This window comes from Panulirus ornatus, chromosome 17, assembly GCF_036320965.1.
Source record: "Panulirus ornatus isolate Po-2019 chromosome 17, ASM3632096v1, whole genome shotgun sequence".
Taxonomy (NCBI): domain Eukaryota; kingdom Metazoa; phylum Arthropoda; class Malacostraca; order Decapoda; family Palinuridae; genus Panulirus; species Panulirus ornatus.
The window spans coordinates 49895099-49910453 of NC_092240.1; the positions used below are offsets into that span (position 1 = coordinate 49895099).

Genomic DNA, 15355 nt, shown 5'->3' on the forward strand with positions numbered 1-15355 from the left:
TACTAATGGAACTGTGCTCCAAAATCTACACTGTTTATCTTCAAAGGAGGTACATATAATACAAGCATGACATTTTTATTATTATTGAGTTATCCTGCTATCATAAATGTTCAAAAAGGGAAAGATACAGGGGTGATAACATTTTGTCCTGTCTACAATTTTGGAGTGGAGTGGACATAGAAAAGCCAAACTGGCTGCCATAGTGGACAGCAGATAGCTGGTAGGTAGATACATTGAATGAATATCTGACTATAACAATCTGTTGTAAAAGCAGTATAAGCTGTAACTGAACATCTAAAAAGTATGAAAAAATTACGAAAAATTACCATGCATTAAGTGTCTGTGTTCAGCACCTTTCTAACAAATGATCAACATATTACAATGATAAAAAAACATACATGCTACTTACACATAAAAGAATACACGCACATGCACACAAAAAGAACACAGATATTATGAGGTAAATACTGAGCTTTCTTAAACATTAAAAGTGACTGGTCAACAGAGGGCATAGGGGCAAAGGAAGTTATAAATGATGCAACGAAATACTTCTTTAGTAAAACTTTAGTAACATGCTAATGCAGACAATATAAAGACAGATAGTAGTAAGGACTGTGTTTGGACATGAAATTTATCACAAAATTACCAGACATAAAAAAGTTATGGAGACTCTTTTTGCCATGGCCACCCTCTTGAAGGAGTTCCCGAAAGGAATGGGCATCAGAAATATAGACATATAGATAGGTAGATCTAATGCACTACTGTCCCTGTTAAATAAGCCAATGGCATAATTTTCACTACACACCCATAATAGAGCTTACCAGTGTATTTTATGAGTATAAACGACAGAAGACTAGTAAATTGACTCTCATGCAAACACGCAGAAACTTCAACACAACCAAGCAAAATACTGCAAACCATTATTGTTCTGATAAAAGCGTCCTAAAGCAAGCAGCTACCCTTCATAAGCATTTGGATAAAATCAAAATATCACCTATGGAACCAGTTCCATCTATAATGGCGGTAACTGTGGCAAGGGCTTTTGCATTGCCTTGGAGTGACTCGTGGGTGCCTAAATCAGCTGACACGGCTGTTGTGATTAAGGCATATGGACCATTTACCAAGACTCCGACTAAAATCAGCAGGAATATATTCAATCCCAGACTTGTACTACAGAATGTCTCATAAATAAACATCTGTTGGAAAGATTAAAACCAGGTGAGATTATTGCGATTAAAAAGTTGACAAGATCACAGTACATATAAGTAATAGTCTCCCCCTTGGACCTGAAAAATAATACATAATTTCTGTGACAGAAAAGGTTTACCTCTTATCTTCGAATGACCTGTTTTGCCTGTAAGTACATAGTGCTAAGATAATTCTCATGAACAATACCAGTAAATCTTGCCCTGCACCTTGCACTCACTCTTACAGAATGTTATAATGGTAAATCTCTACCTATTGATCCAGTGCCATCTATTATGGCAGACACCGTCGAAAGTGCTTTAGCACAGTCTGTAAGAACTGGATGCGTTCCCAGATCTGCTGAGACAGCTGTGGTGATGAGGGAGTATGGGCCATTGACTATTATCCCCACCAGAAGCAGCATAACCACATCAACCGCATATGAAACATGCTGAAGTTCTGAATATATGTACATCTGGCAGGAAAAAAAAAAAGGAATATAGGAGAAAAATTTAGATTTATGCTAATGAGATCTACAAAATACCTATAATAACAATAAACCAATTTTACTCAATTACTGGTCTCTAACAGAGTAAAGATACACAACAGACTTAGTCTGTGCCTTGGATGTGGTCACCGTTATTATCCACTGCCATGACACTAAGTCAGGGGTATAGTTTTGTTTGCTTATAGCCTACTGATTAAGACAATAAAAAAAAGGATTAACACTGATTTGGAGCAGATTTCTAAAAATGGCTGAGGACCCATACGATCTTATTTTCACAATCAATAAAGCATTTTCAGCAATCAAAATCAAAAGATAACTTATAGAGACATACACTTAACACATATATTACACTTCTTGCACAGAATAATGCTGACACAATTTATAAATTCAATGCAAATGCAAGAGTTGAAGTTTTCTCAGTGTATTACACATTTCAGTATGAAAAGAATAATAACGACTCAAAAAGTAATAGAAAAAAATAATGGTGACCCAAGGTAGCTAGGGAAGCAACAGACGAGAAAAGTGGGAAACTATGCAACATAGCAAAAATATCAAATGACTTTTTTTCATCTATAGTTACGGTAGAAAACACAAACCAAGTCCCAAACCCAGTTTCATTCATAAGAGGGCAATGTTCTTCAACAAATTGACATAAAAGCTGATGACATACTTTCAGTGGTAAACGGAATAAAAATAAATAAAATTAGGCCCTAAGTTTTTTCCGAGAACAATAAAAGAGGCAAAAAATGAGATAGTTAAGCCCCTGACTGCCCTTTTCAATAAGTCAATCGCTATGGGAAGAGTTCCAGATGAATGGAAGTTTGCCAATGTAACAATGATATGCAAAAAAGGTAATAAATCACTTCTCAGAAATTATTGTTCAATTTTCCTGTTGTTAGAAAACTTATGGAAACAATCATTTGAGACAGAATTGTATACCATTTAGAGGACCATCACTTAACAAATGATTCTTGGCATACTTTTTGATGAAATCGCTCATGCCTGACAAATTCGCTTGATTTCTTTTTATGATATAATCAACGTGAATAACGAAAGGGAAACAGCTGATGTTATCTATCTAGATTACAAAAAGCTGTCAATAAAGTTTTGCATTACAGGTTACTAACAAAAATTTCGTCACATGGCATTTAGATAGGGTTGTACTTCAGTATGAAGGAAATTGGCTGACTAGCCATAAACAAAGGGTTGTGATTAACTCAGAACGGTTAGATGTAACAAGAGGAGTTCCATAAGGATCAGTCTTGGGACTGATTCTTTCTTATAGACATTAAGGGTACTGATAATCTGCATTGCAAGATGTCAAAATTCACTGGTGATACAAAGCTGGGAAATAAATCTACACATGAACCTGAATGCCTACAGCTTCAAACTGATGAACTGGGATCATGAGTGGCAAATTAATCGTAATATCAATAAGAACAAAGTTTTACATATTGTTCATAAAAACACAAAGATAAGCTCAGTATGAAATCTACTGAACTGCAAAAGGTAAATGAGGAAAAAGACTTGCATGTAATAATTGCTGATGACCTAAAACCAAGCAAGCAGTTCACAAAAACAATGGAAAGAGCAAAAAAAAATTGTGGATTAATTGGTAGGGCCTTCAAATTTAAGTCCAGGGAAATCATCCTTATTCTTTATAATTCATTAGTTCATCCACATCTTGAATATAATGTTCTGTTTTGGTCACCCTACCTTAAAAAAGACATAAAAAGAATGGGAAGGAATGGAGAGAGTACAGCATCAAGCTACGAAGATGATTCCTGGACTGAGAAACAAATCCTATAAGATCAAATTAAACAACTTAAATCTATCTGGCACTGAAAGGAGAAGGTTAAGAGGTGATCTAACACAAGTATTCACAATGATCAAAAGCTTTGATGATCTTGATCTATCAAGTTACTATACCTTGATTTGTCTGATCTTATTCATAGTAATGGATACAAAGGTGAAGAGGTGATCTAAACACAAGTATTCACATTGATCAAAAGCTTTGGTAATCTTGATCTATCAAGTTACTATACCTTGATTTGTCTGATTTTACTCATACTAATGGATACAAACTCATGGACAAACCTTTTACTTTAAACAAGTTAAAATTTCATCATATGGCATATGCCAATAAGTGACTGAAAGCAGTTCTACGGATATGTCTAACAACAGACTTGATAAATACTTTGTTTCAAGTCCACAACTTTCATTATTTGTGCTTCCATAGTCAAAATGAAAATCTACTGGTTATTCTTTTTTAATGATCTGTATGCCTTCTTGCTCATACCACATTAAACTGTGAGTTTCCGATATCTACCACTATCCCAAAGCAAAGAAAGGACCCAATGGTCTGTTGCTCTTTGAACTCCTTTGCATTCCTTTGTAAGAATATGCCGAGTATAAAAATTTGCTTGTGAAAGACTATTTACAAAGGACTTAATACAAGTAGCTCATGGATACACAGAGCAGAAAATAATTCTCTGTAACAAAAAAGTGCACTGTGACCATACTAATTGTATCATGGTCCAGGGTTAGACCTCTGTCTATGGATTATAACAACATAATGCAACTTTTAATCACTTGATATTGAAAATTAACAATACAATAAAGTAACAATCATTCTGAAAGAGATAATACGAAAAAACATTATACTCACCATTGGAATGGCAATAACAAGCATGACTGAGCAAGTAGATGCTGACATGCCTGAGTAATCACTTATCATTCCTGCCAAGATGCCACCAATTATTCCTCCCACATCAAAGAAGGTGGACAAATCAGCACTTTCCTCCGGAGAGTACGGAGCTGTGTGGGAGATAAGGCTGCCTTAAACAATAAATACTTCAACACATGAGTATTCACTGTAATGATCTCTTGTTGCTTTTACTCAAGTGAAAACCTATAAATCTGCTTTTTGTCAAATTCATCACCTTCAGAAGAGTAACTAGTCATTACATCAATTTCCAACCTTCTACTTATAATTAACTTTCTTGCCACTTAAGAAAACACAAGATTTGATTACATATTTATCAGATTTACTGATTGATTATTCTATAATTACATTATATACTAAATATTCTTTTAACTGAAACATACTGCTATTGAGAATGTAGTTTGGTAACCAGTAGAGAAAGGTGTAGGACACTAGCTTGGCAAAAAAGAGACACAATGAGAACTCCACCACACCCTGGAAGTAGACAAAAAAAGAAAACTAAACTTCGCAATATATATATATATATATATATATATATATATTTTTTTTTTTTTTTTTTTTTTATACTTTGTCGCTGTCTCCCGCGTTTGCGAGGTAGCGCAAGGAAACAGACGAAAGAAATGGCCCAACCCCCCCCCCCCATACACATGTACATACACACGTCCACACACGCAAATATACATACCTACACAGCTTTCCATGGTTTACCCAGACGCTTCACATGCCTTGATTCAATCCACTGACAGCACGTCAAACCCTGTATACCACATCGCTCCAATTCACTCTATTCCTTGCCCTCCTTTCACCCTCCTGCATGTTCAGGCCCCGATCACACAAAATCTTTTTCACTCCATCTTTCCACCTCCAATTTGGTCTCCCTCTTCTCCTCGTTCCCTCCACCTCCGACACATATATCCTCTTGGTCAATCTTTCCTCACTCATTCTCTCCATGTGCCCAAACCATTTCAAAACACCCTCTTCTGCTCTCTCAACCACGCTCTTTTTATTTCCACACATCTCTCTTACCCTTACGTTACTTACTCGATCAAACCACCTCACACCACACATTGTCCTCAAACATCTCATTTCCAGCACATCCATCCTCCTGCGCACAACTCTATCCATAGCCCACGCCTCGCAACCATACAACATTGGTGGAACCACTATTCCTTCAAACATACCCATTTTTGCTTTCCGAGAGAATGTCTCAGACTTCCACACATTTCAAGGCTCCCAAAATTTGCCCTACCTATATCACTTCGCATCATGTTCATGCGATATATATATATATATATATATATATATATATATATATATATATATATATATTATATTATATTTTTTTCTTTTTTCTTTCAAACTAATTTGCCATTATCCCGCATTAGCGGTTAGCTTTAAAACAAGAGACTGGGCCTTGAGGATTACACCTCACCTGCCCATTCCTGTTCTTCTTTTGGAACATTAAAAAAAAAAACGTGGGGAAGATTTCCAGCCCCCACCTCCATCCTTTTAGTCGCCTTCTACGAAACAGAATACGTGAAGTATCTTTCTCCTATCCCAGGATAATATATAATATATATATATATATATATGAAATTCAGCCAGTGAACACTATACCACAAAGTACTTAATCTTGATATAAATATTCAGTCAATAGTAAGGGAAGTGCATGTACACGAATGTTGTATAATGCAAAAACTACAATGAGGCTAAACAAGTTTAAATCCAAAAAGTTAAGTTTTCGAAATATAATTCATAACAAAAGAGAGAGGACTTACCGGGATTGACAGCGCTGCAAAAAAGCCAATTGCCTTATCTCCATCATTATGTGGAATTATTAGTTCTGATTCTGTTCCTTTATCTTTCTCAACATAAGATATGGTGGAAGCGTTCTAAAGAAAAAAAAGACACTTTCTTAATACTGAAGGCCATGATATATGATTCAAAATAACAACCATTATCTGTCATCAACTACAGAATATCTTATAAAAATCTTTTAATACATATAAAATGTGACAGCTAACAAAACTATTAGTTAAGCAATATATAGTGAACAATTTTGTACTGATATTAAACTAATGTTTGATACAATAAACCACTATGACAGAAGTGTTAATCACATGCTGTCAATGGTGTGGCTGAGATAAAAAGTGATAAAAGAGAATCATAACAAAACATTGACTTTTCAAATGCTATATAGTCAAGTATATATGGTTTCATGGTAACAGTCTTTGATTTTCGTATACAATAAAAATTTGTAAAAAAAAAATATGACGATAAAACAATCTCATCCACTTGTGAAAGCTACAATGAATACTAAAATCTCATTCACCAATACTTTACAGATGAATTCAAATCAGGAGGAAAATTACTAATTAGAAGAAAAAAGTTCCATTGCAAAGGTTAAGAATACTTCCCAAGAAGATGTTTATTGCTGTACTATCAAAAAATGCAAGTTTGGCACTCTTCATCTTGCCATACTAGAAGGATCCATCAAATGTCAAATGCAAATTGATACTGTACAAAATCAGCAAAAATATCCATCAATAATCATGTAACAGAACACTAGTTGAATATGACTGGAGTTGCCATCCCAGACAACCTAACCACAACTTCCTTGCTTCAGCAGACAGATCAAGCTATCATTTACCCAGCAGCCCAAAAGTTAGTTTTAGAAGGGTGGGGATTAAGAATAGCTCACATTATCAGTTTAAACATTTAAGATACAAAAAAAATGTCTCTCATTCTTTCATATACGTCATCCTGTAAGTCAATAATTTAAGAGTAGATACTGACCTCCTAACTGCATGGTAAACCAGTGCTAATGGAAGACAAGCATTACCCACTCGATTTCGGAAAGTCTATCATCAAACGGACTACACTTTTAGATGGATAAAACTTACCACAAATATTCATCCAAAACCAATTACATCACTCATCATGGCATGAACTTCTAACTGAATATCTTATTCAATCTTATCAGAGCAAATAAATGACAAACCTCAGCAATATTCTATCTATCAATTACACTTCCATTTACCTGGGTGGCTTAGGCATATACAGGCATCCAGTTGTTACAGGAATCACCTTTGCAGAACTGGGGTCCACAACCTCAGTCCTACAGATGCCGATAAAACAATTTTCATCTTACGCAGGAGTAACTGGATTAAACAGTTAACATATAAAAAAATTTGACATGTCATAACATCATCTATTAACTCTTGACCTGCAAACAAGATAAACAAATTCTCTTGGGACAAAGTGTCAAAATGTATAACATGACATGAAACATCTATGCCCCCATATCAAAATGGCAGAGGCATAATGCCCCTGACTTTATCTTAAAAAATGTTGGTCAAAAATTAACTTGGTTTCCAATCTCATTCTGGGAAGCTTTATAAACATACTTTGCCTCCAATACCTTCTTGGCTCTCTGAAACAACAAAGAAAACCATGGACTAGCTGGAAACAATGGAAGTGTAAACACACCCTTGCCTTTCTAGTGATATAACTTTGGTACAACTACTTCAATAGGCGGAGGTGGAAGAAATGCATATATCTGCATTCCCTTACTACAATCTATAGGAAGATAATCCAACCTAAGCCCTTACTACAATCTATATGAAGATAATCCGACCGAAGACAAATGAATACAAAAATGTCCTACATACTGCAGGGGCTGACAACAATTCCTAAGAGATAAAGACCCTCCTAAAAATAAATCCTCATGCCTTAGTTTCAGTTTCATTATACTGTAACGTGTATTTGTTTGTTATCTGAAGACTAGTCAGTCAAAACACTATTTCCAAAAATACATACTAGGAAGAAGAGAGTTTTCCATTTCAAAGTCCAACAAACTTATGCAATCCACTCCTACAGCGCTAGTCACTTTAGGGACCACTGCTGATTTGAAAGTACAGTTGGAACAGTTGAGCAATTCATTCATATAACTGTCTCTTTAGTGATTCTGGAACAAAACTCTGTTGAACAAGATAATGTCTGTGTAGCTCCATAACAAAATGAGGCAGGTATCATACCACATCATAAAACAAAGTTTTAAACATTAGAAACCAAGACTGGGGCTCTCAGTCTCCAGGGTTATATGGATGCAAGTCATGGGCCTTGATTACATACGGCAGAAAGAAGGTGGACGTCTCAGAACTGAAATGCCCAAGGATATGTGGTGTGACACAGGTTAGTCACATATGGAATGACAGCAAAAATGAAAGGTGTGGCTGTCAGTAGAGTCTGATTAAGGGAGCTGACCACAGTGTGCTGAAATGGTTCAGACATATGGAGAGGATGAGCAAAGAAAGACTGGCTAAGAGGATCTAGTTATCAGATGTGGAGGGAAGATGAGGCGGGAGTGACCAAGATAAAAAGTATCAACAAAATAAAGGAGGCTTTGGAGTACTGTGGCCTTCAGGAATATATGAGGCATGTTTGGGAAAGAATGAACTGGATCAATATGATTTATGGGGGGAAGAAGGGTGATGTGCTGCCAGTAGGCTGAACCCAGGGTATATAAGAATTCAATATAAATTATGGAATAGTCCATGGGGCCTGGCTTCAGATGGTTGGTACTGGTTTCAGTACATGTGAGCAGAAGAGGCTGTGTCAGTCTGTTCCTGATGCTACCTCACTAAGGCATAAAAGAAAAGGAGTAATTTCTATAAACACTTGAATTAAAGCACAAACTGTATATCTTCCTCTGGCTCTGACTCTAGAAACAGAACACACATCAATCCAAAAACAAACCTTTACACATCTATAAATAAATTTCTTATCCGGTGATTTCTAAATGATTTAGTAAAGGCAGTTCTACCACTGGACTAAAATCTAGCTGAAATTAAAGGGATTCAATAATTCGCTTCTATACAAAGAGAATTAGCTGTTTCATTAGTAAAACTCACAACATTCACACAAGAAAATTATACAAACTACTTTAGTTGCTAATACTTTGAAAATCAATGTAAGAAAGCTTTAACAATAATGTTGTTATCAAGATATTCAATGCCACATAGGAAACAATATCTTGCTAAAGATATTTCTCCCAAACTTGACCATTAACACAAACAAGTTAAGAAAGGCACATAACCAATATGTGCACTTTGCATATCCCCAACAGAGAGGAGAAATTTTTGGTTTGTTTTTGTAAAATATTCATCTGAATGTCTACGAAGTTAGCTGAACAACATGATGTCATTGCTAAAATGAACTTTGAAAAGCTATCTGTTCACTAAAACAGCAAACAAGTTGATCATCACCAACTGATGCTCCAAAAGCACTAGCAGAAATCACAGATAAAACAACACACTTGCGGCTATTTACAATGAAACTTTTCCCTAACACCCTCATACAACTATAAAAAGCTATATACAATTCCCTGTGAGTATGATATACCAATTAACATCCTTCTGAGCAACTGTGATCTCTTACTTTCAAAACATATGTACACCTATTGTCATATCAAATGAAAAGACCAATGTCCTGGGAACATCTACCTTGATGTACATGAACTTGGTCAAAAACTGAATAAATGCTTAGTCTGTCTGCTAGAGTCATAGTTGTTGTGGAATAGGTCTTCAGAGGCTAGGATGGTAGCTTCTGACTGGTTCTAGCTAGTGGCCTGATGACAGATGGCTGGCAGACATTTAAGGTGTCTACAAGATCCAATGCTAAACAGTGTCCAATACATAGATATACAGCCAGCCTAGACAACAAGGCATTAATGTTTTTACTTATTTTATCAATACAATTTCATGCTGTGAAACAAACCGCCAGGATTATCAAATACAGATATGACAAATAAGGCAGAAATCAACAGAAAATGCAGCTAGTTCTAAATTATAACCTTTTGTAAGACCTGAATTGGTTTTTGAAATATATGTTTGATATATTTCATATGGCTACGATAGTAATATTAGAATACTAAAGTAACTGCAGAGCTTGTGCAGTAACTGTCAAAAAATCAATCTAAATGTGCTAAACATCAAACATAATCAAAACAAATTTTGTATCAACATGGATAACCCATGCAAAATGAATTAATGATTAAAAGGAAAAATGCTACGGAAAGAACCAATGCAAAGAAACTGTGTAATATTTTTCGACACGGGCTGGTTCACAAGTTCACCAGTCTTACTGGATCTGTAAGACTTTTTAAACTAAAGATGTGACAACTCAACAAAACAAGTTACCCAATCCTGATCAAATCCTGTTTTGCCATGAAACAAACTGGTTATATATTGTGGTAAAGTATCACAAGCTAACATCTAGTGGTACAGTAAATATTCACACTTCCTGGAAAATATACATTGAATTCTGTCTTCAAAATGTCAATACAGCACAAATGTTTTATACTGATACAATAATATGGAAATACTTCTGGCAGATTAATAAGTCTATGAAAAGTGACCAATTAACTTTCAGACAGAAAAGTAAACTAGGGCAATTAGTGCTGAGATTAAAGAAAAATTATGCAAATTGAGAAATTATGCAAATTGAGTCACTCTCTATAAACTATCAAAGTTAAACAGTTACAAAACAAGTAATGAGCATGAATATTTACAATACATGGAGATTAATACAGTTAATTGAATGCATTAACAATAGTGGAAACCCAATACCAATTAGCTCGCAGGAATCATTAGAACTCATCATTAAGGTGATATACGAAAAATACATCACATAAGGTGATAAAAAAAAATATATGTTCAACAGACACTGGAAAGAACTAAAAAAATCGAAATGCAACATATTCAAAATATGTTAAAGCAGCATTGGAAACAAAAAATCTGAATGCATTACAAAAGAAAGAAAGAAAAAAAAAGCTTGCAAGCATACCCAGCTTACATCACACTACATGCCCAAAGGCAGCAACAAATACTTACTTCATCCAAAAGTGCTGCAGATTCATCATCATTTGCATATGCATAATCTGGTGAGTTCCTTCTTCTTGGCGGGGGAGAAACTCTCTCAAGCTACAAGTCATCAATAACAAGGAATACAAAAGAAGTTAGCCCATTATCCCTCATGCTACTACAAACTATACTCATTCTATGGTACCCAACATGAGGGAAATCAGAGAGAGAATTCAAGAGAGGAGTATGAAGTCTGCAGAGGTACAATGAGTGAGATGTGAAATCAACTGATGCAATGGAGCAATGACACAGTTTATAATAGAGTTTAAAGGATTACATACACTTTAGTGTAATACTAACCCGAAATACCACATACATGTATGAATATTATGTTATCAACTTTTGTCGTTTCAGTTTCAAACATGGTAATCATAGTAATTCTAAAACGACTACGTAGCAACAACTAGATGCAGTCACATTCAAATTATGTGGGTGAGATCTGCAGCAAATAAATACGATCATGATGTACCATAGCAGGTTGCTGTTCTAACAAAGAATCATTAATTTAGGATCAAAGCAATCATCACTCATGTCCTTATCCTCGAGGATCTCATCACATGAATGGTTTGTGGTGTTATTGCTTAAGCTGTACTAGTTTGTTTGCTTCTCTCTTACCTCATTTTCATTGGAAGACGAGCTTTCTTAGTATGCAGAGAGCCTTATGTCACAAGCTACTTCACTTAGCACAGGGTAAAGTACTAGAGTACTAATCATTCATATATAATGATAAAGGTTGTATGGATGACAATGTCGGTACACTATCTGTACTTTTATAGTCTGCCTTTTCTCTTCCCTCATTTAACTCATAATTATTTCATTACCTACATAGGTACAAACATTAGGCTACAGTAATCAGTAGGAACATCAGGTATGAACCTCTGAAAACGCTGCACTAGAATTGTCCTCTGCCACTGAGTGGCCTGTTAAGGGTGAGGCACGAGAGGCTAAGAAGTGGCACTGGAGTTCACCAGTTATGAAGGGTTTTGCGGTGGCCATCCTCTTAAGGGATTTCTTGAAGTAAATGGTTGTCAGAGATATTGATAAACAGAGAGATTGTGCAAAGCCATATTTTTACCTGGATGAACCATGGTGTACCAAGAAAATTTTTAGCTACAGACCTTTGCAATCTAAAGTAAAGAGCACATCAATCTGGCATCATACCTACATGAATTCAATAAACCGTTCTTTATTCATTTTCTGTCATTCATGTGCACTCCCTTTGGCTTTCTGACATGCATTATGTTTTTTCCAGTTGGCAGAAACAAACATCAGCTGATATATTAAAGTGAGGCAGGAGACTTTAAATAATCATGTGATGATGGGAGTAGATGGAGACATTCAACATGAAGTTGAAAGGTATGCTTTGTCAGCATGCAGAGCTGCCCTACGTCACAAGCAGTGACAAATCCCAAGTCTCATTTGCCCTCTTTTTCAGCCCATGCAGCTTCCTCTTGACCTGCTGCTTTCTCTTGCACATCACTTAATCACTTGCACTCCTTCCCTGCAAGTAATGCCCAAACACCTCTCTTTTCTCTTTATTCTTTGAGAAATGAACATGATTTAACACTGTAACTTTTAAAGACCTAAGTATATATGATGACTGTCACAGTAAATATTGCAACAATATCTATGCAGCTATTTACAAATGTGAAGTAATGACCTTGCACTTGTAAAATGCAAGGTCAGCACAGTGTACTGATTACCATAGAGGGCTTTTCAAAGTACACATAAAAACAATTCATGAACCATCAAAGAAATGTATTGTAACAATCAGCAAATTCTGGTCACAGAAAGTTGACCAAGATTCATGGAAACTGTGATTAGTACACTAAAGGATTGCGAGAGAAACCTGTAACTTAAATATGAGTGCAACTAGTCACTGCCTCTTGGTCATATCAAAATGACTATAACTATTTAGCTAGACTGAAAATGAAGCAAAAACAGATAACAATGGTATAAGATTTAGTCTAAATACCCAAAGCCCAAAAAAGCCAAAATTTGAATGCTTGCACATTTAAGTTTCCTCAAAATATGGCATACAAAGTTTCCAAAGTTTGAATTTCAGGGAGCAGAGGTCTGTGCTTTTGCTTATTTCTGTGGTTTTTGCTCATTCTGCCACTTTAATTGAATCCAACGAGCATCCAGCACTTTATTCTCAACGTAATCACCAAACTCTCCCTTACTGTACTCTACACTTGTTAGAAGAAAAAAAAATGGCGAGTAAAATCTGTCACTACTTCATATGTATTCAATTACATAGATTGCGTACAAATAACATTCAAAACATAATATTCATAAATGTATGCAATAGTTGAGGACACATCAACTTGAAGAAAGCCACTGAATCAGTAGGTAGTAAAGCTCTAAGTGGAGGAAATCTTATTATACCCTTTACCAAAATATTTCAATAAAGAGCTCTTGATATTATGAATGACATCATTATTCTCTCTCTGACTTACCAGTAATAACAAACAAATAAAGCACTCCACACAGAGACAAGTATACACATACAACACAGTAGAATCTCACTGTCTGGTAGAATAATTATCTGCAGAAGTAGGAATCTCATATGAAAAAGATAAAAATAAAAAAAATTATATGAACATTGAATTAAAAAACTGAACTTGTATGATGAGTGGGATTTTCCTAGTCATCTGTGAAAATTATAACTAAGGTGATGGTCATCATTGGAGAACTCTAAATGTATTCTAAAGAAAGAGTAAGGATGGACAGGATACGGCCACAGTGGCCTTCCAAATCAATATTGGAATTAAGAAGGGGCTGTGATTTTTTTCTTTGTACGAGTGCTCTATACAGAAGTAATAAACACTTGAATATGGTATCCTTTCTTCTGCATACCTTACATACTCACCTCTACAATGTACATCTATATCTGCCCTCACGGTATGCTGGCACACATAATATCTCCCCAGACATTTCTGTATGTTTAAAATGCTTGACACTTAACAAATGGCTCACAACCACCACTGAAGTCTTGTGTTTTTGTTTGGCTAATATATAAGGCAAAGATGGCACAGAGAAATGAGATGGCTAAAAAAAAAAAGTGTCTTAAACAAACATAATATGAACAGCTGAAAATTCAAAATCATAAAGGAAAAGGGAAACAGTTCCTTAAATTCTGTACACCCCCTTCAAGGTGAAACAGTGAGATTCCAATGTAGATGTATCTTTAATAAACACGTACAACAAAATAGCCTTAAAATAAGCATAAAAGAAAAAAAATTAAAAATTCTTAACCCTTTCTGTACAAGAGCCACATTTCCTCTATCAAGTTTCCACATGGGATCTGACTTTCATACACTTCACATTTCCAAGCAAATCCCAAAGGTGAATATTTTAAACTATGAACCTTTATGATTGTACTACTATTGTTGCTAAGATGACCTCAGTTGCGAAAGGCCATGAAATACCAAACACAGAGACTGATGGTGTTGACAGTGAAGAGTTCTTCAAGAGATGTACGGATAGAGCAACAAACTTGTTAAAAAGGATGTAAAGAAGTACTTTTATAATATAACTGTGGTGGATGAATGGATTTTAAAGAATGAGGACGTGGTTAATGCAGACAGCATATACAAACTTACCAAGCTGTAAAATAGAGGAGACTGTTCAAGAGATGGGGCCCCACGAGTATAAAACTTCCTCCCCATACAGAAGAAAAAAATAAACACACACACACACACACACATGTATCTTTTGTCAGGTGTTTTGTCATTTTTGCATTAGCAATATAACAACAGCAACAGATGAAGAAATGGCCAAATTTTCTCAAATTTACTCTCTAGTTGTCATGTATAATGCACCAAAACCAATGGTAGCAACTAGTACTTTACTGGTTTTGCTTTCCTCTTTATAAACTCCTTGAAATGACCAGGAACTGAATCAGCAAGGTTCTGAAGCTATTTAGGGCCCATCTTTGCCCACATTTCATGAATGGTCTCCTCCAGCTTACAAAGCGACAAAGTATCTCTGTTACATAATTTCATTTTCATA

The 15355-nt window shown here is 35.5% G+C and overlaps 1 protein-coding gene across 1 annotated transcript in view; it reads right to left on the minus strand.

Moving 5' to 3' along the window:
• LOC139754732 (glucose-6-phosphate exchanger SLC37A2-like) overlaps positions 1 to 15355 on the minus strand; it is a 51756-nt gene that overhangs the window by 7394 nt on the left and 29007 nt on the right. The window contains 5 exon segments of the mRNA XM_071672439.1: positions 995 to 1196; positions 4362 to 4510; positions 4802 to 4892; positions 6197 to 6310; positions 11312 to 11401. Coding sequence (XP_071528540.1) covers positions 995 to 1196; positions 4362 to 4510; positions 4802 to 4892; positions 6197 to 6310; positions 11312 to 11401 — 646 coding nt within the window.